The sequence below is a fragment of the Crotalus tigris genome, unplaced genomic scaffold (assembly GCF_016545835.1).
Source record: "Crotalus tigris isolate CLP2741 ecotype Arizona unplaced genomic scaffold, ASM1654583v1 scf7180000017952.28453644438:3035480, whole genome shotgun sequence".
NCBI classification, from domain to species: Eukaryota; Metazoa; Chordata; class Lepidosauria; order Squamata; family Viperidae; genus Crotalus; species Crotalus tigris.
The window spans coordinates 1,360,153-1,385,862 of record NW_024096741.1 but is presented as its reverse complement, the minus strand read 5'-3'; the positions used below and the strand labels follow the sequence as shown (position 1 = coordinate 1,385,862).

Sequence of the window (25,710 nt, the reverse complement as noted above, 5' to 3'; positions counted from 1 at the left end):
AAATACAAATATTTTTGACTGACAACTTAATTGATATTTCAGTTAACATATTGGCTACCTTCTGCAAAAAAGGCAGATTCCAAGTAGGGAATCAATAATATAAGTATGTAAATATCATGCAGTAAATATCATGATTTTATGTGCCACTTATGTGGAGGAACTCCATTAAAAATAATTGTCCATTAAATTGGAATTCATAAATGACCAACTAATGGCATCAATTTACACCAATTGCAAAATTTTATATTTATCTTAATTGCATAATTAAATATTATGTAAGTACAGGTAGTTTTCAACATGACCACAACTGAGTCCAAAATTTCCATTACTAAATGAGACGGTCATTGAGTTTTGCTCCATTTTATGACTTTTCTTCCCATAATTATTAAGTGAATCCCTGCAGTTGTTAAGTTACTGTAGTAACACAGTTGATAACTGAATCTGGCTTTCCCATTGACTTTGCTCATCAGAAGGTTGCAAAAGGTTAGAAAATGACCCCAGGACACTGCAATTGTCATAAATATGAGCCAGTTGCCAAATGTTTGAATTTTGATCATGTGACCATGGTGTGTGTGAAAAATGGTCAGAAGTCACTTTTTCCAGTGCCATTGTAATGGTCATTGAATGAGTGGTTGTAAGTTGAGGACTAACTACACCACATTTTATATAATTATGCAAAAGACATTTATTGAACAAGTGACACAAATTATGGATGGCTTTAGAAATAAAGGACTATCTCCATTATTTGGAGGTGAAGTCTGAACAAAAATGTCTGTGGTATCTGAAGACTGCTGAGTAAGATTCTGCAAATCAACATTTTACTGTAACAAAACACTGCTGTAACTCTGTTGGGAAGTTAATCTTGGTTACTGCTCTGAAAAAAATATTGAACTGAAAAAACAAAGGAAATTTCAACATATGAGGTTTTTAGCTCAGAAAAAAATAGACTAAACTATGTGGGGCATGAAAAACAGTACAAGAGCAGATTTCTGTCTTTTCTCCTTATACTCAGAAATGAGCATCATCTAATGAAGCTGAATAACGGGAGATTTGGAAAGACAAAATGAAATTCTTTGTCACAAAGCAAATAATCAAATTCCACAAGCTGTAGTAATGGACATCAACCTGGATGGCTTGATAAAAAAATTATGCCAGTATTTCTTCCTGATCTCAGCATTCCTCTGAATCTCGGAGCCTCCTTGCTCACCAGATTTGGTTCTACTTGCATCATAATAGAGTACTTATAGACAAAACAATGTGTAATGTGGAATAAAAAGTGATTAAAATGTTGCTACATTAATAACGCTGGAATATTTCTCTTATTAAAATAGATGCTCTGATCATAACATTTTAGCTTTTCTTTATAAATTTATATTATGCTCTGTCTTTGTCCGTATTTGCTACCATTTTTGGCTGGCCAGCCTTGATGCTCTTTATTTGTTTGGATTTATATATTACCTTTCTTCCAGGAACTCAGTCCCCGGACATAACAATCTCTTCTCCAATTTTTCTCTACAATAATGTCACATTTATCTGAGAGAGAATACTTGGCTCAAGGTCATCCATTGAGCTTCCTTAGCTGAGAGTGGACTTGAACTTTCTGATCCTTGTCCAAGGTCTTCACCACTTCATTGCACTGACTCTTTAAAAAGCCCTCCAGATAAAAAGCTTGAGAATTCCTAACAATGGCTATGTTTGTAATCTCAGTAGATTATCTCCAGTATCAGAAGCTTGTTTCCCAATACCAGTTGTTTTTTGGGGGGAATACTGCACTATATGCTATTTATGAAATGCTTGAATGGAGTTTAGTTACTTTCAAGGGACCAGAATTTGAGAGCTACATTTGTTGTGTTACTTGTCTTGGGAAAATTATTAATGTAGGTTTTGGGATATAAACACCAACCCCAAAAAAATTTCTGGAACCCTTGTCTATTGCAAACAGGATCAAATGCAATACCAGCAGTTATATGCCAGTTTTCGTTGTATTACTTCCTCTCTTGTTTGTTTTATTTAGAACCTTTGTATTGTTTTATAAACATATTAACTCTACACATAAACAATCACATCTGCCCAATTAGAATCAGACTTCCAGCATGTGATATACCACAGTCCAGTTCGTAATAATTTATGTTATGCAGTAATTACCTTATATATTAATAATTTATATCCCACTTTATATTCCATGGTTGTTTTCCCCCTCCCATTTTATCTTCAAAAGTCTTTTCCCATGAATTCAAATAAAAGGTAAAGTACTAGCTTTCCCTTCTCAAAAAAAAGAAAAAAAAAAGAATGAGGGTTATATTTGAGTTCTTGGTTGTTTATATTTCTAAGCTGCTTAATCATTACCTATTTCTAAAACAGAGACATTCCATATTACTTCTTGTAAATGTTTAATTTTCAAAAGAAAAAAACAACAAAAAACAATGTGGCAAAATGTTAGATTTTATTTATCTCTCTGAAATCACGATTGTCCCTTTAATCTACTTTTATCAGCATTATTGCTTCAGTCAATTTTTAGCTTTTGAGGAGTACTGAATTCTAATTCTAAATCTTCAAAAAAGGCAGAAACATAGCTTTTTTTTAATGTTCAAAAAACTTTTAACAATTATTTGGATTGCAGTGTCCTGCTGACTAGCAGTTTTTCATTCTACTTTTCAAGTAAGGTTAGATGAAGTCCCTTTGAGAAGAAATTAAATGTGGCTTGATTTATGGTTTGGCATATAACCTTTATGGCATCTCAATGTCAATTTACAAAGAAAGAGTACTACATGAAGCAGATTATGTTTCCTTGTAGTGTAATGAAAAGATAAAGCCCTGCTGAGAATATGAGTCCCAGCAACATGGTCTTCTAACTTTATCCTTCTCATATTGCATGCTGGGATAATTAGTCACAGTAATTTACAACAGCATGAAAACTGAAAAAAGTTCAAAAATAAAGTTGAATTTACTTTTATTTTTGTCAACTGTAACTGTCCTTTAAAACCATCATTCTCTGTTCTAGGTAGCCAGATAAATGTGAACAGAAAGCCTGAAATTGGCCAATACTAAGGAGAGACAGAGGATAATTAGTGATAGATTAATTGTATGCTCTTTTTGTTCTCATGATATTTATTTTCATGACTAAATGATATTCATTTTACATAGATGTAATGTATGGAATGTGATGTTATGCTGTTTGTCTTGATTTTGTGTAGTTTCCCTCATCTCTATGGAGACATATATGTGCTTAGTGCTATGCTGACATCAGCTACTACGGAGAAATGACTTTGCATATTTTACAGACAAAGTCTGCTATTAAGTTGACTACTATTTTTTTCCTTTGGACTGTGCATGCATGGCAGTGGTGCTGCACCTGTGTTTGGCATAACAGCTATTTGTCCTAAATATGCTCAGCCTTTCCTAGCCAAAATTGAACCTATTGGATGGAGAAATAATGAAATTGCCACAGCAGAAGAAAGGATTGTAAAAATGACAGAATTTGCAAAAATGGAGAAATTCACTTGTTTGGTGACAAGATAAACTATAAAAACTTTTTTGAAAGATTGGAAAAGTTATAAAAACATGTTGAAAAAAATGAATTTATGATTTATGGCTTTGAAGATTAAGAAAGATACAGAACGAGGGGATTTGTAAAATATTTAAGAGGGAGGAGGGACAATAAACTCATAATTATCTGTTTAAAAGAAGGCCAGAAGTTATTTCTATACTGTATTTCTTTAATTTTCTTTTTTTCTTGCACTTTTGTTTTTCTTGTTCTTTCTTCTTTTGATGAATCTTTTATTGTATGGACATTCTTAATAGATATAAATAAAACAAAGTTAAAAAAAAATGGAATCCACTAGGAGGATTTGTGGTTGTGGAAGACTGATGCAAGTTTCTCATCCTATCTAAGTGCTGAAGTATCTTTTTTCCTATATTTAGAGCAGGGGTCCCCAACCCCCGGTCCGTGGACCAGTACCGGGCCACGGCATGCCAGCAACCAGTCCGCACAAACAAGGAAAGCCCCATCCACAGGATGCAGGCAGCACACAAAACCATGCCCCCTCTGGTCTGTGGAAAAATCTATCTCCATGTAACTGGTCCTAGTGCCCAAAAAGTTGGGGACCTTTGGTCTAGAGCATAGATGAGGCTATGAGAGATGGACAAAAGAAATCCATAGCTTGGTTCTCAGCTGCAGTGGCCTAACGGAAAGGCCTCTGACTGCGAAATGCAGGCCAGAGTTCCATTCTCAGCTGCAGAATGAAGCTGCTCCTTTGGCTGCAGAAGTGGGCCGGCTGGGCAAGGTGACTGGAAAAAACACCCACCCACCGAAAATAAGACCTGGTGCCTCTTTTGGAGGCAAAAATAAATAAATAAAAAGACTGGGTCTTATTTTCAGGGAAACACGGTATATCTCTCTGTATCATTCTACCCTTATAAACCACCTTTGCTTCCATCACATTCATCCATCACTTTGTATACTATATTTTATTTTTTACACTTATGACCTCTCCCTTTCTGAATTCCATCCAACCATGATATTTACATCCTCTTAATCTATTCACTTTTATTTTACATTTTAGATTTGCAAATGTATCTCATTCATTCTCTGAATTGTATGACCAACCATACTAGCATAATTTTTGTACTGGTCTTCATGACCCTTTCTATTTCTTCTTGTTTCAGCAAACACATTTCTTAAGTAACCCATATATATTTAACAAAGGGAATAGAAACAAATTCTTATATAGAACCATTTTTGCTTTAGACTTTTCTTTCTTCTTTCCTTTGCTTCCATGTCTTTATTTTCTTAAGATCCACTACTGAAAAAAATAATGATCTGTCCCACATTTACACCCTTTTATCATCCTTTCACCCTATACTAAGACTTTGCCCAAAGGATGCTTAAATTATTCTGTGCATTTTGGGATCCCTATTCAGGACTTTGCAAGCTCCATCCCATCAACCAGGAGGTATATACAGTATATGCAGTGTACAGATACACATTCAGGATGGTGTGAGACACTCTGGTACCCAAATATTTTGATGATGGACTAAGTGTCACTGTTTCAATGGTCTATCAGTGTTTCAGTGATCAAGATCAGAGGTCCCCAACCTTTTGGGCACCAGGGACCAGTTCCATGGAGAAAGATATTTTCACGGACCAGAGAGTGCATGGTTTTGTGTGTTGCCTGCATCCCACGGATGGGGTTTTGCTTATTTGTGCAGACCGGTTGCTGGCATGCCGTGGCCTAGTACTGGTCCACAGACCAGGGGTTGGGGACCCTTAGTCTAGATAGTTTTTGTCTATCTGCTTCTTGCTACATAGCTTAATCTTATGTTTGAGTACAGTATCATATTTATCCCAAAGCTCCTTAAGATTTCTTTCCCCCACCCCCACAGATTAGGCCAGAAAAAAACTGTGGTCTTAATATTAATATATGATATTAGATATAGATCCAGATATATATTATCTATGATAGATAATATAATCAAAGGCAGTGGTGGGATTCAAATATGTGAACGACCGGTTCTCTGTGTGGATGCCACTTCCAGAAATCCGTTCTGGGCCTGGGCAACAAAAAATTAGCTATCAGTTCTGCTGATCACCACTGATCTAAGGTAACTATTATGTAAACTATTTAGACAAAAATATTTAGCCTGCCTTTCAACTACGTTCAATTGATTTTATTTTGTTCAGTAGGCTTATTCACAGGTATTTATAGGAAGTGTAGCAATTCACGTTACAGACCTGAGACCTATCTAACAGATCATCCGATCAACTGGTTGAATCATGTAGATCTATCAAATAAATATTAATTAAATAATAGATTGCCCTAAAAGGGTACAACCAATCGCTACTTCCCAATTTTTCCAGTTAAATTGTTAACAACTGTCCCTCCTCGATTTCTTCTCACTTGGTTCAGTCCAGACTGTACCGGGGAAGGGCGAGATATTAATGTTACCCGGCCACAAGTGTTCACTTTCAGATGTCACCCCTTTACCTTTTAGAAGTAGTGGTTTGGTCCGTGACCTCTGCTCCAGCGGGGAGCAGTAAATCAAGCGGCTGTTTTTTGCACTGGCAACTTCCATCTCTCTTCAGTTCCTTGGCTAGGCGGCTGGTGTGTGCGCGTGCGCATTCTTTCTCCCCTGCCCTGAGGTCTTGTTACATTTCCCCGTTTCGGTCGCGTTTGGGTTGTCTTCTCCTCCCCTTCCTCGACGGTTGAGACGCGCGCCGCCCGGGGCAGACGGGAGCCCGAGCGCGAGAGCGCGCTCTCGGGTTAGGAGAGGCTCCGATGCCGCTGCTGTGAGATGGCATCATTTTGCTGCGCTGGGGTGGTAGCGGCGCTAAAGGCGGCGGCGGTGCCGACGGTTGGGAGCGGTGCCGAAGGTTGAGGAGACAGCCCTCTGTCAGAGAAAGGGGGCGGCGGCGGTGGTGGCACTACCTCGCAGCTGGGCTCTGAGCCACGGTAAGACTGAGCGAGTGAGAGGAAAAGCAGCCATTCAGCCAGCTTGACTCTGACAAATAAACAGGCTGCGTAGCCGCGCTGTCGTCTCGCCCCGGCTGTCCCTGGCGGGGGCCTGAGAGAGACAAGGAGGAGTGAGGGGTGGGAAAAGGCATGTTATTGCTTCTTTGAGGGTCGTGATTACGGAAGGAGCTCTTCATGCCCTTCGGGGACTCCCTCAGTTTCGTGGCGTCCCGGCTGAACAAACGGAGAGGAGAGCGAGATCTGCCCTCTACTTTTTCCTGCCCAGCTTGTTCAAGGGAAACCTGGAGGGCAGAGGCTGGTTGCCAGCCTCTCTTTTCAGAACCGACTCGCTCCTTGGCCTGGTGTCACCTTGTTTATTCGTTTTTAGGTCTTTAACTGCCGGGAGGGATAAGGGTAAGGCGGGCCGTGGGAGACGAGCCAGGTTGAGGGCTGAACCTTGAACCCTATTAGCAGCGTTGATTGGCAGAGGCGTAGGGTGCCCTGGGAAGCATTTGGTCAGACAAGGGAGACTTATTTCTGGATCCAAAGGACAGGGGGAAAGTGGCTCCATTTTTATATTTGTTTTATATTTATTTCTGGGGAGGAGGTGATGAGGAAAAGGAGTGTCTCACTTTAGGATGACTTGCTTTAACTCTGCAGCGTCTCTCGTTCCTGATTGCTCCGTGCAACCCCCTCCCCCCTCTTTGCCCAAAATACTGCATACAGTAATGTTACTTTTCTCCAAGTGTAGAGCGTGTTGTTGCTAGAATGCTGAACGCCTGGAAGGGTTGATTATATATCTGACCAAAATATTCCCCATTTCCACACATACTTGAAGAAATGTTTTTGTAGTTGACTAGATAATGCAGATGTTTATTTGAAAATAGCTCCCCAAGTAAGTCCCCCACTTGCTTTCAATTAAAAGTCCATGTGATGTAGCATTGATTGAAGTGGTGGAAAAAGTGTTATGTAATAAGTTTAATAGCATTCTTCTGAAACCCAAATAATGAAGTCTTGATACTAAAATCTTATTTAAAGTGAAGTTGACTTATGTTGTGACATTAGTCTTCTGAAATGGGTTGACGGATATTGGTATTCAAGTCATGCTTGATTCTTCTTTATGTAATTGTTTGATGTTGAAGTTTTTTATTAAATAAACTTTATCTGTAATGTGATATAAGATTTTCCACTAAGGCTTGCTTTGCTGAAGAATATGTACTACATTTTGGAATAATATGTCCTAGATCTTAAACATGTTTTCGATTTTTTGGGGCAGATTAGTGTCTTTAATCTTTTTATGTTCAGATCTAACCTACAATATTGATTTGATTTTTAATATTTTATAACTATATATAGGTCATCTTTTAAGATAATAAAATGCACAGGTTCTTGTGGAATAGAGATTTTGGGCAGTTGTCTTTCTCACTCTTCATTAATAGGCTGTAATTGCCATAGTTTTGTTTTTATCACTATTAAACACAAAAATATTGTTTCCTCTAGCTTGCCATCTCTGTAGCATCCGATTTCTCAGTTTAAAAAGACAAGAAGTAATTTATGAAATACCGTTAATTTAGCTGGTCATTTACCTTAATAAATAAGTTGAGTTGTGGATCAAGTTGTGGATCCACTTACCCACTAAGAATTCTGTCTATATATGATTGATTTATATTCTTTAACAGGAACTAACAAGGCGATGTTTTTCATTACTGGGAGCAAAATCAAGTACCTTTAGCAGGATTTATTTCCATTTCAACATGTATAAAAGCTGGTGGAAATGACACTTCAAGAAAGAAAGAAAAATATGTAATTTTAAAAGGTACAGATGAATTCAATTCAAGCTCAGTTCGTAGTGATTACATGACTATTTGTTAGGCTTTCTTGGTAATCATTGGGAAGTGGTTTATTTTTGCCTTCTTCTGGGATTTTTTTTTTTTTACTTCCCAGTCTAAGGCTTTTCTTAAAATCAGTGTTATAGCTAAATGCTATCTGAGACCCAGAGAGCCTTGCCATAAGAACATATGTCTTGTTAGTATCCATGTTAATGTATTACAGTGCAACATGGTGTATCACTGTAAACATCAACTGAAACATAATATAGTGGCTAATTGCAGTTTAGTATCCTTATAATTACAGTAGTGACATAGAGATTACTCTCATTGAGCTAAATGGAGCATATTATCCGGTTAATTGTATTATATGCTTGGAAACTAAAAAAAATAACTAGCATTTATCTTGGAAGTGTTAAAATAGCATTACTGATTTTTGTTTTCTGAGCATAATTCAAAACACTAATAGGTAGAGAAGTTGCTACTGACTAGGTAATAGTTCTGCAGAACTCAGAAATTATTGCTAATGAGACAAAATGAAGCAAGCAGGATTTGAATGTAATTGCTTGTTCTGTTCAAATGTTGGTACTTTTGATGGCCTTTTCAAATTATAGATCTAAATATGAATAAGCACAAGCATAAGTGTTTGAATATTTAAACAGCATCATTTCTTATGCAATTCTTCGTTAATCAAAGGATCTTAATACTGTACTTCCACAGAATTTCATAAAGGTCAGGTTCAAGTATTATACTAAGCTATATATTGTGTTGTTTTCAAAAACAACATGATTTATAGCCTAGTTCAGATTTGAATCAAGTTTGCAAAAAGGATGAAGAAAGACAAGTACAAATACCAGTTTTTAAATATAAACAATGTTTTTATAAAGAATGATGAAAGTTGTTCAGGAGCGACAAGAGAAGCCATAATGCAGCAGATTCAGTGGAATGACTATATTTATTTACTTCAAACATTTATGTCCCATTTTTCAGCTGATAAAGCTTCCAGAGCAAGTTTCATATCCTTAAAATAAAACATTATTGTGCTACAGTGTTGAGGAATGTTTGTTGCTACATTATTTGCAAGGAAGAATGAAGGCTGTGCTTCATCAGAGCAGATGTAATCAGTTTTTATCCCTTTATTGACATCAAAAAGAGTAAAGTTTTCACCACAATAACTGAACTGTCTTGCAATAGCTTAGTTTAGTGGGGGGGGGCACTGATCATAATCTATAGCTAAAGCACAATTAATGCCTACTTTTCCATGATTCTTTGAGATTTAGATATTCTTTTCAAATAGAAATCCAAAAGAAGAGTAGAATTTTAGTCCATTAATTTAACTTCTGGTTCATATTATCTGTATTTTTGTCCTTTAAATCCCCCAATTATCTGTGCTCATTAGTAGAAAATAAAAACCATTCCTGTGAAGCTTGATTTGTTTAATTCCAATTTGTTCAAAAGCACTTTCACCCTAAATAGTCTTTTGAGATAACTGTTTCTTTACATGTTTTAAAGTTTCTTACATCAACTTCTTGTTAATTTTTTTCTGCCAAAAATGTTTAAGTCTTTAAAACCTTTTTTCTTTATTCCTTTGTAATACAGAAAGCATAATAATCATCAAATGGAATTTTTATCATGCCACTCAGAGCATCCCTCTTTAGCTGTAAATTACTGACATCCAAAAATGATTAAATAATGAGGCTTACAGGTGAAACTCGAAAAATTAGAATATCGTGCAAAAGTTCATTTATTTCAGTAATGCAACTTAAAAGGTGAATCTAATATATGAGATAGACTCATTAAATGCAAAGCAAGATAGTTCAAGCCGTGATGTGTCATAAGTGAGATGATTATGGCTTACAGTTCATGAAAACCCCAAATCCACAATCTCAGAAAATTAGAATATTGTGAAAAGGTTCAATATTCTAGGCTCAAAATGTCCCACTCTAATCAGCTAACACCTGCAAAGGGTTCCTGAGCCTTTAAATGGTCTCTCAGCTTGGTTCAGTAGGAATCACAATCATGGGAAAGACTGCTGACCTGACAGTTGTACAGAAAACCATCATTGACACCCTCCATAAGGAGGGAAAGCCTCAAAAGGTAATTGCAAAAGAAGTTGGATGTTCTCAAAGTGCTGTATCAAAGCACATTAATAGAAAGTTATGTGGAAGGGAAAAGTGTGGAAGAAAAAGGTGCACAAGCAGCAGGGATGACCACAGCCTGGAGAGGATTGTCAAGAAAAGGCCATTCAAAAGTGTTGGGGACTTTCACAAGGACTGGACTGAGGCAGGAGTCAGTGCATCAAGAGCCACCACACACAGACGGATCCTGGACATGAGCTTCAAATATCGTATTCCTCTTGTCAAGCCGCTCCTGAACAACAAACAATGTCAGAAGCATCTTACCTGGTCTAAAGAAAAACAGAACTAGTCTGGTGCTCAGTGGTCCAAAATCCTCTTTTCTGATGAGAGCAACTTTTGCATCTCATTTGGAAACCAAGGACCCAGAGTTTGGAGGAAGAATGGAGAGGCACAAACTGCCAAAAGCACCAAAACCTGGTTCAATGACCATGGGATTACTGTGCTTGATTGGCCAGCAAACTTGCCTGACCTGAACCCCATAGAGAATCTATGGGCCATTGCCAAGAGAAAGATGAGAGACATGAGACCGAACAATGCAGAAGAGCTGAAGGCCGCTATTGAAGCATCCTGGTCTTCCATAACACCTCAGCAGTGCCACAGGCTGATAGCTTCCATGTCACACTGCATTGAGGCAGTAATTGCTGCAGAAGGGGCCCAAACCAAGTACTGAGTACATATGCATGCTTATACTTTTCAGAGGTCCGATATTGTTCTATGTACAATCCTTGTTTTATTGATTGCATGTAATAGTCTAATTTTCTGAGATTGTGGATTTGGGGTTTTCATGAGCTGTAAGCCATAATCATCTCACTTATGACACATCACGGCTTAAACTATCTTGCTTTGCATGTAATGAGTCTATCTCATATATTAGGTTTACCTTTTAAGTTGCATTACTGAAATAAATGAACTTTTGCACAATATTCTAATTTTTCGAGTTTCACCTGTATATGAACTTTATGTTATATAAACTGCATTGTGGCTGTGAGTTTGATTGAAATTCCTTGACTCCCAAATGTTAAACTCATGATCCAACCACGAAAACCTCAGTTCCTCCAGTTTACTTACAAGGAACAGCTGTTCAGAGTGCAAGTGGGCAATCTTATAATCTTTTCTCTTCACTCCACTGGCTACTGATCTGGTTGCAATGCCATTGTGCTCCTTCAAAGACATCTAATTTGCCATGAATCCTCACCAGAAACTTGACAGATGGTAGTTGATTAGGAAGATAAAACAAAGATGGAGCTTATTGAAATTCTGTGCAATAAAGATGTCAGTGTCCAAGATAACTTAGAAGGTGATCACTACTTACAAGAATTGTTAGTACTAGAAGATGAAATGTGAGGCCCAAGCCCAGAGATGAGATAGTAAGAGCCAATCAAATTCAATCCACTATTAGTTAACACCTAATGGACAGAACTAAATTAAGGCTATAGCCTTCTTATCTTATTAGCTATATCCTGAGAGCTTCTAGGATGTAGCTACCCTGAGCCTCTTCCCTCTTCCCTCTTCCCTCTTCCCTCACCCATCTTGGGACTGCATACTCTCTTAATCTGGACCACTTTCTGGGAAAGCTCTGTGTTGGCAAAAGTTTCTCCCACTGCATTTTCAGGAGCACATTCCATCACACATGAAGTTAAATCAGCAGTCTGGTAGTTACTGTGTTAGAATATTAGGAAGTGATAGAATAGCTGTAGAAATAGAACAAATAACAACAGAAGAATCTATAGAGATTCTAATCAACTTTGCCAGCAAATCTGGACACAATGGCTAAAAGATTGTAAGAGTTCTGTCTATGCACCAATACCAAAGATAGAAAACTTAACAGAGTATGTTAACTATAGTACATGTAGTCCTTGTGTTAGGCTGGCATTGCCATCTCTAAGCAATGCAGACAAAATATTATGGCACATATATGCATCACTTAGCAGCAATCCTAATTACTGTCGTAATCTCAGGTTGCATAGGTCATTAAACAGGAAAATATGAGAGTTTCAAGCAAGGAGCACAAGGGTAGCTGTGGACAGGCACTATAGAGCACAGATGGGGAGGCACAGAAGAGCTATGGGAAAGCTGAAAGGACTATCTATATTGAATATAAGTCTTAATTTTACACACTAAAAAAATACTACTTCAGATCATGGCTGATGCAATGTTTAACAGCTTAATTTGCAAGCCTTGTAACGGAGGGATTCAGTGTAATTTCCAGGAGAATCATAAGTTTCCTGGCAACAGTTATATATAAAGTAACTCAGTTTAGTTTGTACAACATAAAGCTTAGTGATACTTAATGGAAGAACAACCAACATGAACATAAAGACAGTATTTAAAATTTGTTTCATTCTGTAACAAATCATATTTCAAAATCACTGAGATTGAGTGACATTGCCATTTGATGCAATCTGATTATTAAGTATCCATCAGATTTTGAATATGTGTTATCCACTTTAGCAGTCAAAAGTTGGAATAATACACTAATAAAATATCTTATATCAGCTGTCTTTAAGTCATGTAATCACAGTAAATTTAATATTTACCTTTCATTGATATTTCTACTTTTGCATATTGTTGTTACACTATGTAGTATTTGAGTTGTTCAGTATCTGAATCATAATTCACTAACAACCCCCGAAGTAGGTGTAGTTGCTCAGTATGTAGCAGCTGGGACATCTATGCAGGGGTTGTTGGTGAGAATTTAGAAATCAGTGTTTGGCATCCCTTTGTCTGGGTGAGAATCAGGGATATGTGTGTGTGCGTATGTGTTTATTTGCAGCCTCACCCCCAAGCTGGCCAGTGAAAGAGATCAGTCCTGGAGTGGGGTAGATTGAATGTGAATGGGGCTGGAGATGAGAGAGAGCGGGAACATTTCCTTTTCACATTCCCCTGACTGAGTAATTTCATTGGGAGCCACAGGTAGGGAAGTATATGGCTATGAACAGTGAAGAGGGGAGAGCTCAGAAGAGATGGGAGCAGGATGTAAAATCCCAATAGTGATGGGTAGAGAAAATGTGGCAAGAGATGAGAAACGGGTTGTTCCTCGGGACCAAGCCACAGGTATCTAATTCTGGTGGCATGTTCCAATTTCTTAGACTCAACCTTAGGGCCCAGATGGTAAGCTTTCAAGGCTCTGGACTGTCTGCTGCTGCTGCTAGTGAAAACTAGATCAGTTCGTAATAAAGCTAACTTGATCCTATTGTTTTTATTTTTAAAATGTGTTTTTAGCATTTTTAATTGTATTTTTTTTGTAGTCCACCCAGGACATTGATTGAGATAGGTAGCTGTAGAAATTGAATGAATGAATGAATGAATGAATGAATGACATTGATTCACCTGCATTTAATACGATTGCTCCCAAAGCTGCACTGATTACTGGCTAGTTGTTAACTTTAAAACCCTTCATAGTTTAGGACCTGGGCATGTTCAGGGCTGCTAACTCTATCTGCATGTCGATCAGGAAGATTCTGATTTTTTGATTCCTTGTCTTATGGAATGTCATCTGCAGGATCTATGCTTCACAGTTATTTATGTATTTAGTCGAATTTATATGGCCTGCCATATCAAGAAAAGCATTCCCTCAGAGATTGGTTCAGTTCTCACACTACTGAGTTTTCAAGAAGAAATAAAGATTTGACTGTTTCATTATGCTTTCAGGACTTGATATGTTACTTTGTTTTTCCAGTCAGGATTCCTAGGATGAATAGAAATGTAGAAGTGTTGGTGTACCTAGATAATTGTTTTGAACTGAGGAAAAATATGCAATCATATATTTGCTAGTCATGCCAAAAAGTATTATTAGCATTTTCATTAGGATTTGTATTTAAAACTTTGTTTTTGTTCTGTGCAGCAAGGTTTCCAGAAATAAGAATCTGTGACAGGCATATTTTGGGAGAATATTTTAAAAGTTTAATTTCATATAATATTTGATTAAAACGTATAATTTTTAAAATGACCATGTCAAATAGTCATGATAGGCTTCTGAAGATTAAATCACTCATAACAAATTGTATTTATTGATTAAACTGGCTATGTAATATCAGTAAACCTTTCTTCATTTTTTATGAAAGACAAAAGTCATTTAGAACTTTAAAAAAAATAATTTTAAGTTCTTTTTTGCCTGAAAAAACTGGGTTTACCTGATAAGCATACATGGAGATATCTACGATGTTTTCAAGATTGAAGCTCAAATTGAAAGAAACTATAGATTATGTTTTGGCTTAAGTGTCCAAGATAAAATAGATATACTACAGAGGTTTCTTGCCCTCTGGACTGTTTTGTTGACTAATTTTCTGACTTCACTCTCTGAAAGTTAAGGAAGGAATTACTTCCTGTTTCTTTTTAGATTATTCTAGCAGAGTGTTTCACTTCTGAACTAATGGTAGTGGGTTAAGTATGCTGAGCAATCTCACTATCTTACCCAAAAGCCTCTATCTCTTATCCAAGAACTGTGATGGTTTTTAATAAACGATGTTCTTTCATTTTGCTTCATATATTACTTATATGATCCATGAAACTAAGCCCAAATTCTAAAACAATCCTGATGAATTATGTCTAAGATGACCGGTCTTTTCCTGCCTGATGGTTCTTTGGAACATTTTTGTTTAGTTAAAATAGAAACCCTAGGAATAAAAGGATAATATCTTTGGCCAGTGAGAGAAATGGAATAATTGACTAAATTATTGGACTAAATAACTGTTGATCTGACCGAACAAATTGCCTCTTAGATTATCACTTGCTAAAATGTCTTTTTGGCATTGGAAGATTTGAGATAAATTATTACGCAAAGCAGTTTAGGGCTATTTGAGTCTTTGAGGCAGAGCACAGGGTAGCTTCATTACACTAGACATACCCAATTCCAGCAACTGTTCTTTATATGTTTTAGTCTCCAGTCCCCTAATCATCTTTGTGCTGTTCTTTGCACTCTTTCTAGAATCTCAACATCTTTTTTACATCGTGGTGACCAAAACTGGATGCAGTATTTCAAGTATGGCCTTAACCAAGGCATAATAAAGTGGTATTAACACTTCATGTGATCTTGATTCTATCCCTCTTTTAATGCAGCATAGCACTGTGTTGGCTTTTTTGGCAGCTACAGCACACTGTTGGCTCATATTTATGTGATTGTCCACTAGGACTCCGAGATCCCTCTCATGTTATTACTACTGAGCCAGGTATCACCTGTACTGTACCTGTGCATTTGGTTTTTCTTGCCTAAATGTAGAACCTTACTTTTTTTACCATTGAATTTCATTTTGTTAAATAGTGCCCAATGTTCAAGTCTGTCAAGATCCTCCTGTATCTTAAGTCTGTCTTCTGGAGTGTTGGCTATTCCTGTCAGCTTGGTGTCATCTGCAAATTTGATGAGTTCCCCATCTATCCCCTCATCCAAATCATTGATGAAGATGTTGAAGAGCACCTGGCCCGGCTGAGTATGGCCGGTCAGCCAGCTACAAATCCATCTGGTGGTGGTGCTGTCTAACATACATTTGTGTATCTTATCAAGTAGTAGATTGTGGTCTACTTTATCAAATGCTTTACTGAAGTCCAAGTAAATTATATCAACAACATTCCTCTGGTCCACTAATTTTGTCACCAATATGGTTGCGTTTTAATATGTCTGAAGTACAGTAAAAGAGGCTATTGCTGTATTATGTAGTGGAAGTGGAGGAATAATGACAGACTAGGGAGAAACCAGAACAGATTAGCTTTAGCATTGTAATTCTTAAGAAACAGAGAAAATTTTCCCTTACATTATTGAGGAATGAAATGGGAGAACATAGTTGAGGATTAATTTAAAAAATCCTTCAGGGAACTCTTCTTTCTAGGAGAAATTATTAGTGATTCTCCATTTTTTTTTAGAATGTGAGGAAAGCTGAAGCCCAGAAACATGCTTTTTAATGACCTTGATTTTTGTAATATTCTTCTCCCTAATATTAAATTCCTGGAAAATGATAAAAATTTGGAATTTCTAAAGATGTTTTGAAAGATGATAGTGCTGATGCCATCTGTGATATGCTGTTGTTGGTTATTGTTTATACAATTAATATTTTCTGTAATGTTATATGCTTTTATGTTTTTTTACATAAGTTAATTGCCAGGAATCTTTGCTATTTGCAATAGCATGCAAAACAAATAAAATTCCTAGACAGCTGTTGAGGTGCTGGAAGACTGGAAAAAGCTAACACATTTTAAAAAGTGGAAGACTTATAAAATGACACTGCATATGAGAAAGAATTAGGGTATCTGGTGAGCTACCAACTGAACATGAGCAAACAGTGTGATGTAACAATTAAAGTGACCAATGTAATTTTAACAGAATCTATCAGTTTACCTGAAGTAGCAGTGCTAGTATAGTCAGCACTGGTAAGATTACATGTGGACATCTGTGTCAGTTTCTGAGTACTTCATATTAAAATGAACACAGAGAAGCTGGAATAAATTCAGACCAGAACTACTGGGATGTAAGGGGGAAAAAGCATTATGAAGAATGGTTACATCAGCTGGGCATATTTAACTTATGAGAAGTAAGATGGGGAGAGAAAACAGTGATTTGCAAACATTGGAAAGGTGGTCATGTGGAAGAGAGGATGGATTTGTTCTCTATTGAAAAAGAGGTGGATGATGAATATGTTGAGATAGAAGAATCATTCAGTATTAGGAGGAATTTTCTAATGGTAAGAGAGATTGAACAACAAAACAATTTACCTAGAATAGTGAACAGCTTCCTTTGTTGGAGGTTTTCTGGAAGGACTGGATAGTCACCTGTTGATTAATGAATACGTCCACGGGATGGGATTCAGGTTGGTTTAGAATAGATAAATAATTACCTTTCCAAGTTGCCAGAAGCTTATTTTTTTTCTGAGACTTCCAAATTCTTGTGGTAAGTGGTGATAGTGTGCTTTTATCTGGCAAAGTACCTTGTATCTGTATTGGCATTCTGTTATCTAGAACAATGATAAAGAGAATGTTCTTTCTTTGTCTTAATGTGTTACAATGAGCTTAATGGTTAATTATCTGTGAATAGGTTTTTGATAGTTCGTTGGCTTTCCTTATATTAGACTTTTCTCAGCTGAAATTGTAACACTGTAGACATTTCTATAATATCAACTACAAAACCTTAGTTTGAAATTAAATCAATTAATATACATTCTTCAACATTTACAGTTTCCAAAATGTATCTGTCATTCAAGATGGAATATTAGCATCAGTTTGCTTTGGAATGGTATGATCTTTGTTGTTTTAGTACTTGAACTATGGTTTGGGACCTAGAATGAAAAAAAAAAAAGGAAAACGAGTGATCAGTCTGCTTGCTGTTACTATGGATCTGTACTATGATCTGATATTTCAGTTAGAAAAATAATATTAAGTGAAAGAGATAAATAGTAGAGGGGACAAACCACCCAGATGAAGATATTGAAGGTGAGCTAACATCCATACTTTTAAATTATGTTGACAATTTTGGTTAGAGTTTATATGAAACTACTAAATATGCAGCATTTACTAACATTTACTTTTTTGCTAATATGGATTATTAATCTAAATATGGAGTGTCATTTTACTTTTCTCATGCCTTTTACATTATAAGACCCTAAGGACAGAAACTGTTGTTTCTAATTATAAAAGCTTCTCTAAAACCTTTTCAGCTAAAGAATTGGGTATAAATGCTTTAAAAGTAAATCAATAGTTTATTTTTATCTTAGCTAATATTAACAATAAACTACTGCTTGCATTCCAGAATGTCAGCTGTTTTTTATTCCTTGATTATTATTCAGTAATATATTTGAATTATTAACTTGAGACTGAACTATATTTAGTTTTGACTTATACAATTTTGTATGTTTTACTATGGTTACAGTTTTTCTAAATATTTAGCAACTTTTTTCTATATTTTAACTAGTACATTTAACTAGTACTATATACGTACTATTAGGATCATATATGCTTATAGTATTAGAATCATGTATGCTACTATATATGATTCTAATTCAATTTAAGATAACAAAGAATAAAATATTTTATTTTTAATTTGAGAATAAGAGGAACATAATTATAGAAATGTAGTACAGGTAGTCCTTGACATATGTCTACAGTGACGCCTGCCTATTAGGATCTTATGTTGTGACAATTGTAAAATGACTTGGGTCGCGTGACTGATCCAATTTTATGTTTTTTTGTAATGGTCATTAAGTCAATGTGGTGGACTGTAAATGAGCCAATGGTTTGCTAAGCATTTTGTTGAAAGCTGAAACTAAGCACCATTTTTTGACAAAACTAGCATAAAATGCAGTCATGTGATTGGGGGATGTTGCAAATGGCTGTACATGAGGCTGTGTTGCCGAGTGCCCAAAATGCAACCATTTGACTATAGAAGGGATCTGATTATTGGAACTTCGGATCTGAGTTGCAAGTCCGTTTTTCAAGTAACTTTGAATGGTCAGTAAGGAACCAGTTGTAAGTCAAGGACTATCTGTAAATCTTCTCTGTTTGAGATCAATTGTTTAGCATACATTTCATATAAATTTCTTTTGTTGTTGTTAATAACCAAGAGAAACCAGAGAAGACCAAGTTCTGGTACGGGTCTAGTCAACAGTTGCAAGAAATCTACTAGATGAATATTGGAAAGACAAACATAAAAATATCTTTTCAGGAACCCTGATACAGCGATCAAACATTATTTTTTATGTATAACTTATATGGCAACAAAACATAAAACAATAAAAAACATATTTATTTATATACTTAACCCCTTTCTGTATAAAGCAGTGGTGACAGTAAGAAATTTTCCAATTGTTCAAGTCTGTTTTCAACTGGTTTCTTAAATATTACATATGTACAATCTGATAATATAAAGCAAACAAAAATCATTCACAGAAGACATGTTAACAAGTAAAATTATGAAAGCAGGGAACAAGTTATTGAAAGGGCATTGAAGGAACATATTGGTTAGAGTTTCAGGTTCCTCTAAAACGCAGGCAAATTCACACTGCAAAAGTAGTCTTGTCTACCTTTCCTGCAGTATTGCAGAGGGCAAAACATTAAAGTAGGCATAAGACAGAGCTCTGCAGTATGTTGGACAATTAACATTGAATAAGTGACTTACTGGTATGAATGGTTTGCTATTTAAATCCCACCTGCATAAGTTCCCTAGTTCACATCAATCTGTCTAAAAAGCTATATGTAACACTCCTGCCTGATTGTGGTATGTTCTTAACAGAAAGCAAAAGTTTTCTGGTATGATAGGGTAGAGGATCTGAAATGATTAGCTGGAATCAGATGTTAATTACATTGAAGATGTATAGTAAAAAAAGTCAGATTCTGATTTATTTTACTTAGTTCAAGGAGATCACTTTAAGAGCTATTACTTTTTAGTCTGCTGTGTAAAAGAATTTTACTGATAGATTATCTCCAGTTTATTTTTACATTTTCCACAGGTTTATGATTATATCTAATGTCTTCTTAGCCGCATAATCTCCATAACTTTTTCATTAATTGGAAGCAATAGGTAAATGACAGATGTCAACATTATAAGAACGAGTTCTCTTTATTTAGTTTTAGGATGGGTAGAAAATAGAACGTGTTTTAGGTCATATTTATGCAAAAATATTGAAAATTTAAAAGAGTTCACAAATTTAAATAACTTGTATCTTTGAGAGATGCAAAGGTGCTGATTTGCTCCTACCAGCATCACAATCTGAAAATATATCCAACACATCTTCCTATTTTCCCCACAACAACATCTGTGTGAGTGACTGGACCAAAGTCATCCAGCTGGTTTTTATGACCAAGGAGAACTTGAACTCATGTCTCTTCCTTTCTAGTTCAATGCCTTAACCACTAGACCAAACTGATTTTCTTATGTTGACAATTAAGCAAAATCTTTTGTTCTAATAAAGCTGCCTGCTTTATTGTATAGTTTATACAAACATTTAGCAGAACTTCTGAAATAATTTAATGTGTCTTTTTATCTTTCTTCCATCTAAAAAATTATCACCAGATTATTGCCCATATTTGTTTTTTTTTTTAAATTGATAGTATATGATCACATATGGGTAGAAAGAAGCAGAACATATTCTCCTGATGATCATTAGCCATTTTTCCTTAATGGCTTATGAGGCCAAAATAAATTTGTAAATTAATTTAATTAGTTATAATACATAACTTTATATTTTATATTATAATTACATGACTTTATATAGAGCCAGTTTGATCTACTGGCTAAGGTGCTGGCCTAGAAACCAGTAGACTGCGTTTTAATTCAGCCTTAGGCATGAAAGCCAGTTGGTGAGCTTGGGCCAGTTTCAGCCCAATTCACCTCACAGGGTTGTTGTTGTGGAGAAAATAGAAGGAAGAAAGAGTATTAGGCATGTTTATCACCTTGAATTATTTATAAAAATAATAAAGACAGGATAAAAATAAATAAATTTTGAAATACTACTATGTAGTAGTGTTAATTAGATTTACAGTTTAATCAGTTAAATTAAATTTACAATTTTCCTTCAAGAACTAAAGGTGGCTTTCATGGGAATAATTTTAATTTCTTATCCCAACAACCACAAACTTATGAAATGAGTTGGGTTGAAAGAGATGATTGGTCAAAGTCATCCAGTGAGTTTCTGTAGTTGAGGATAGACTTGAACCTGAGTCTCCCTGGTTGTAAATCTATTTCTTAACCATAACATTTTACATGCTCTTTAAGTGCTTTATGTTACAGGCATGAATTTATTTACTACTAACAAACTACTAAAAAGTATGAAAGCAATAATAACTATTTTGCAGATGTGACTAAAAGTATTGATATTCCTGCATTTTTTCGCAATTTGCCATGAAATACAGTGGGGCAAAAAAGTATTTAGTCAGCCACCAATTGTGCAAGTTCTCCCATTTAAAAAGATGAGAGAGGCCTGTAATTGTCATCATAGGTAGACCTCAACTATGAGAGACAAACTGAGAAAACAAATCCAGACAATCACTTTGTCTGATTTGGAAAGAATTTATTTGCAAATTATGGTGGAAAATAAGTATTTGGTCAATATCAAAAGTTCATCTCAATACTTTGTTATATATCCTTTGTTGGCAATGACAGAGGTCAAACGTTTTCTGTAAGTCTTCATAAGGTTGGCACACACATTCCTCCATGCAGATCTCCTCTAGAGCAGTGATGTTTTGGGGCTGTCGCTGGGCAACACGGACTTTCAACTCCCTCCAAAGGTTTTCTATGGGGTTGAGATCTGGAGACTGGCTAGGCCACTTCAGGACCTTGAAATGCTTCTTATGAAGCCACTCCTTCGTTGCCCAGGCGGTGTGTTTGGGATCATTTCATCTTCAATGCCCTTGCTGATGGAAGGAGGTTTGCGCACAAAATCTCACGATACATGGCCCCATTCACTCTTTCCTGTACACGGATCAGTCGTCCTGGTCCCTTTGCAGAGAAACAGCCCCAAAGCATGATGTTGCCACCCCCATGCTTCACAGTAGGAGATTATTCTTTGGATGAAGCTCAGCATTCTCTCTTCTCCAAACGCGACGAGTTGTGTTTCTATCAAACAGTTCTACTTTGGTTTCATCTGACCATAGGACATTCTCCCAATCCTCTTCTGGATCATCCAAATACTCTCTAGCAAACTTCAGACGGGCCCGGACATGTACTGGCTTAAGCAGGGGGACACGTCTGGAATTGCAGGATCTGAGTCCCTGGCGGCATAATGTGTTACTGATGGTTGCCTTTGTTATATTGCTCCCAGCTCTCTGCAGGTCATTCACTAGGTTCCCCCATGTGGTTCTGGGATTTTTGCTCACCGTTCTTGTGATCATGTTGACCCCACGGGGTGAGATCTTGCGTGGAGCCCCAGATCGAGGGAGATTATCAGTGGTCTTGTATGTCTTCCGTTTTCTAATTATTGCTCCCACAGTAGATTTCTTCACACCAAGCTGCTTGCCTATTGCAGATTCAGTCTTCCCAGCCTGGTGCAGGTCTACAATTTTGTTTCTGGTGTTCTTCGACAGCTCTTTGGTCTTCACCATAGTGGAGTTTGGAGTGTGACTGTTTGAGGTTGTGGACAGGTGTCTTTTATACCGATAACAAGTTCAAACAGATGCCATTAATACAGGTAATGAGGACAGAGGAGCCTCTTAAAGAAGAAGTTACAGGTCTGTGAGAGCCAGAAATCTTGCTTGTTTGTAGGTGGCCAAATATTTATTTTCCACCATAATTTGCAAATAAATTCTTTCCAAATCAGACAATGTGATTGTCTGGATTTGTTTTCTCAGTTTGTCTCTCATAGTTGAGGTCTACCTATGATGACAATTACAGGCCTCTCTCATCTTTTTAAGTGGGAGAACTTGCACAATTGGTGGCTGACTAAATACTTTTTTGCCCCACTGTAAATTGAAACATGGACAGGTAAATGGCATCCACCATTCTTTGTTCCATAGTGCAGACACTTTGCTTTTGAGGCATGAGTTAACATAGTCTTGTAAATGAAACAAATGAAAATGGCACAGACATAATTATTTGCATCCTTAGATATTAAACTATGTTATTAGATATTAATGATCACTGAAGCAGACCACTTTAATTACTATTATATTCATATTTAATTGCTGAATACTATTTGGAAAAGGTATTAGGGCATTTGGTGTCATTGTGTGAAGCACAGTGAACATGAACAAAAGAAAGAAAAGCAGAGAATTGACTGAGGAGGAAAGGAAAAAGGTAATAGCCAAGCATGGTAAAGGTGACAAAACCATCTTCAAAGATCTTCATATTCTTGTGACCATGATTGCTAATGTTATCAAGAAGCTTAAGAGCCTTGGGACCATAGCCAACGTCCCTGGATGTGGCCACAAGATGAAAGTTGACCATAGATTGAACAGAAGGAACGTTTGAATGGTAGAGAAAGAACCAAAGAAAATTTCAAAACAGATCCTGGCTGATCTGCAAAATCAAGTTACAACAATGTCGCATTACACTGTCAAACATTGTCTGACTGAAAGTGGTGTCCATGGTAAACGATCCTCCTTCTTAGAGATTGGCACAAGACAGCCAGATTGCAGTTTGTTTGTTTGTTTGTTTGTTTGTTTGTTTGTTTATGAGACTTATATACCGCTTTGCCAAAATGCATGTCAACAAGGCACAGATCTTCTGTGACAATGTCTTTTGGACAGTTTGAACAAAAGTCACAGCTGCTGTTATGTTCACAAAAAAAATGCTTTTTAAAAAAGAACACCAACTTTACTGTGAAACATGGAGGAACCTCCATAAAGTTATAGGGTTGATGAATAAATGAAACCAGAAAATTATCAAGGCATTATGGTGTTAAATTATAATGCCTAGTATTAGAATGCTCTGTCTTAGTTCATGGGTCCTCTAATAGAATCATGGCCCCAAATACATTTTAGAGAGAACCAAAGAATGATTGGAAAACAAACATTGGGTTGTTCAGAAGTGACCTGCTTTAACTTCTGATCTGAATCCGATTGAACATTCATGGAAAGAGTTGAAACTTAGTTGACAAGAGTAGTTTTTCAATAGATTGCGAGTTGAGAAATATAAAATCTTATTCAGAGGTACACTTTATTGCAGTTGTTGCCTCAGAACAAATGCTATGAAACATTAGGTTAAGGATATCAATAAATATGCCCATGCTATTTACATTTGTTTTATTATTTACAACAACGTGTTATGTTATATAACAAAAACAAAGTTTTCTTTTTAGCCTATTGAATAAAGATTAATGGATGCCATTTACTTTTGTTAATTTCAATTTACTTCATGACAAATTGCTATGGAGTTTTTTGGAAAACATGGAAGTGTACCAATAATTTTGGCCATATCTGCATAAGTAGTCCTAGACTTAGGACTAATTAAGCCTGGAATTATGGTTGTACATTGTGGCTATCATTAAATGGGTCAACACGTTACCTCATCTGATTTTACAACCTTTTTTGAAGTAGTTGTTAAGCAGACACTGTGATTGTTAAGCAAATGCTGCAGTAGTTAAGTGAAACATTATACTTAATGGACATTTTTTTTTGCCAAAAAGTAAAAGTGAAACTGGCAAAAAAAATATCAAAAGTTGTGCTTATGTGACTATGGGATGCTGTAAATGGCCGTAAATGTAAGTTGCTAAAATGCAGTCATGTGACTGGGAGGGTGTGTGGCCATTTGAACTTTAAAAAAAGACCATAAGTAGTTCTGGGAGGTCTGTTGTAACTTTGAATGGTTGCTTAAGTGAAGACTATCTCAAGTATCAAATTAGAGTCATTGTTTATTTTCTTAAAAATAAAACAAACACAAATAAAGATAAAAAGTGTTGACAATAATTTCAAAAAATATGTAAACATGAATTAAATTGATAAGCACTACAAGGAATATATTGTTAATAAACCAGTTTTATCAGAACCAAACCTGATTCATTAAATTATTATCAACTGATTGTAACTTTAGTAGAATAGTGGGAACATGTGGTCAAATATTTTGTCTTCTTCAATAGGCTGAAAGTGGATCCCCTGATATGGCTGCAGCCTCCCCAACGTCTGGAAACAGTAATAACTACAATGGAAGACTACAGATGCAAGTAACAAGTAAGTTCAAATTTACAAACTGTGTGTCTTATTATTTGCCTGCCATTGATAAATAAAAATAGATTCTACTTTATTTCTTGTTCTATTTATCTATGTTAATTATATCTCTCCCTGAAGCAATTAGTACAGATTTAATCCTTTGCAGATTTACAATTATATTAAATATGTCTATGTTATCCTTTTAAAATAGAAACACTGCATTATATCCTATTAGTTTGAGCAAAGAAGAATGCCTGGTGGTATAGCTATCTTTGTTCAATATTACTAACATTTTGGTCCTTTTGAATTTTTGTTTATTTTAAAAATAGATAATCACATACAAGGATGAGATAACATAATGATCCTTTTGTTGAACTTCCATGTGCCTTGGTTTTAGACAGATGATTTCTTGTAGTTGATAAGAAAGAGAAGGATTGCTTTTCCTTCCTTGAAATTCTGTACCATTCATTTTAAACAAATCTTAACATGACTAACAATGTTTTGGGTATTTTTGGGGCATAGAAAACTGCTACGGTCAGTCATTAAGTGGAGGGATGGAGAGGGGGCCTGTGCCTCAGGACATGGTAGGGTAGGGAGAGGACTTGGGACTCCCATCATACCCAGAGGTCCAGACCCTCTCCCAGCCCCATTGGGGAGAACAATCATGTGAATAATGGCATTCGCTAGCATTTTCACCAGATCTGAGATCCGTTCCTCCAGTGCACTGAGATTTCCCTT

General features: G+C 36.2%; 1 protein-coding gene and 1 long non-coding RNA gene across 4 annotated transcripts in view; one reads left to right on the top strand and one right to left on the bottom strand.

The window, feature by feature from the left end:
• LOC120308859 overlaps positions 1-6,124 on the bottom strand; it is a 41,408-nt gene extending 35,284 nt beyond the window's left edge. For both annotated transcript variants that reach the window (XR_005556940.1, XR_005556939.1), the window contains exon 1: positions 5,985-6,124. This is a non-coding gene — a long non-coding RNA (uncharacterized LOC120308859). The remainder of the gene's footprint in view (positions 1-5,984) is intronic.
• A 21-nt stretch (positions 6,125-6,145) lies between these two features.
• The window catches only part of WWP1 (WW domain containing E3 ubiquitin protein ligase 1), a 68,696-nt gene continuing 49,131 nt past the window's right edge, over positions 6,146-25,710 (top strand). Inside the window, exons 1-2 of one of the 2 annotated variants that reach the window (XM_039345455.1) lie at positions 6,146-6,449; positions 24,903-24,993. In XM_039345455.1, the coding sequence (XP_039201389.1) occupies positions 24,924-24,993 (70 nt within the window). In that variant the 5' untranslated portion in view covers positions 6,146-6,449; positions 24,903-24,923. The remainder of the gene's footprint in view (positions 6,450-24,902; positions 24,994-25,710) is intronic. The other variant, XM_039345454.1, reaches the window with a different exon arrangement.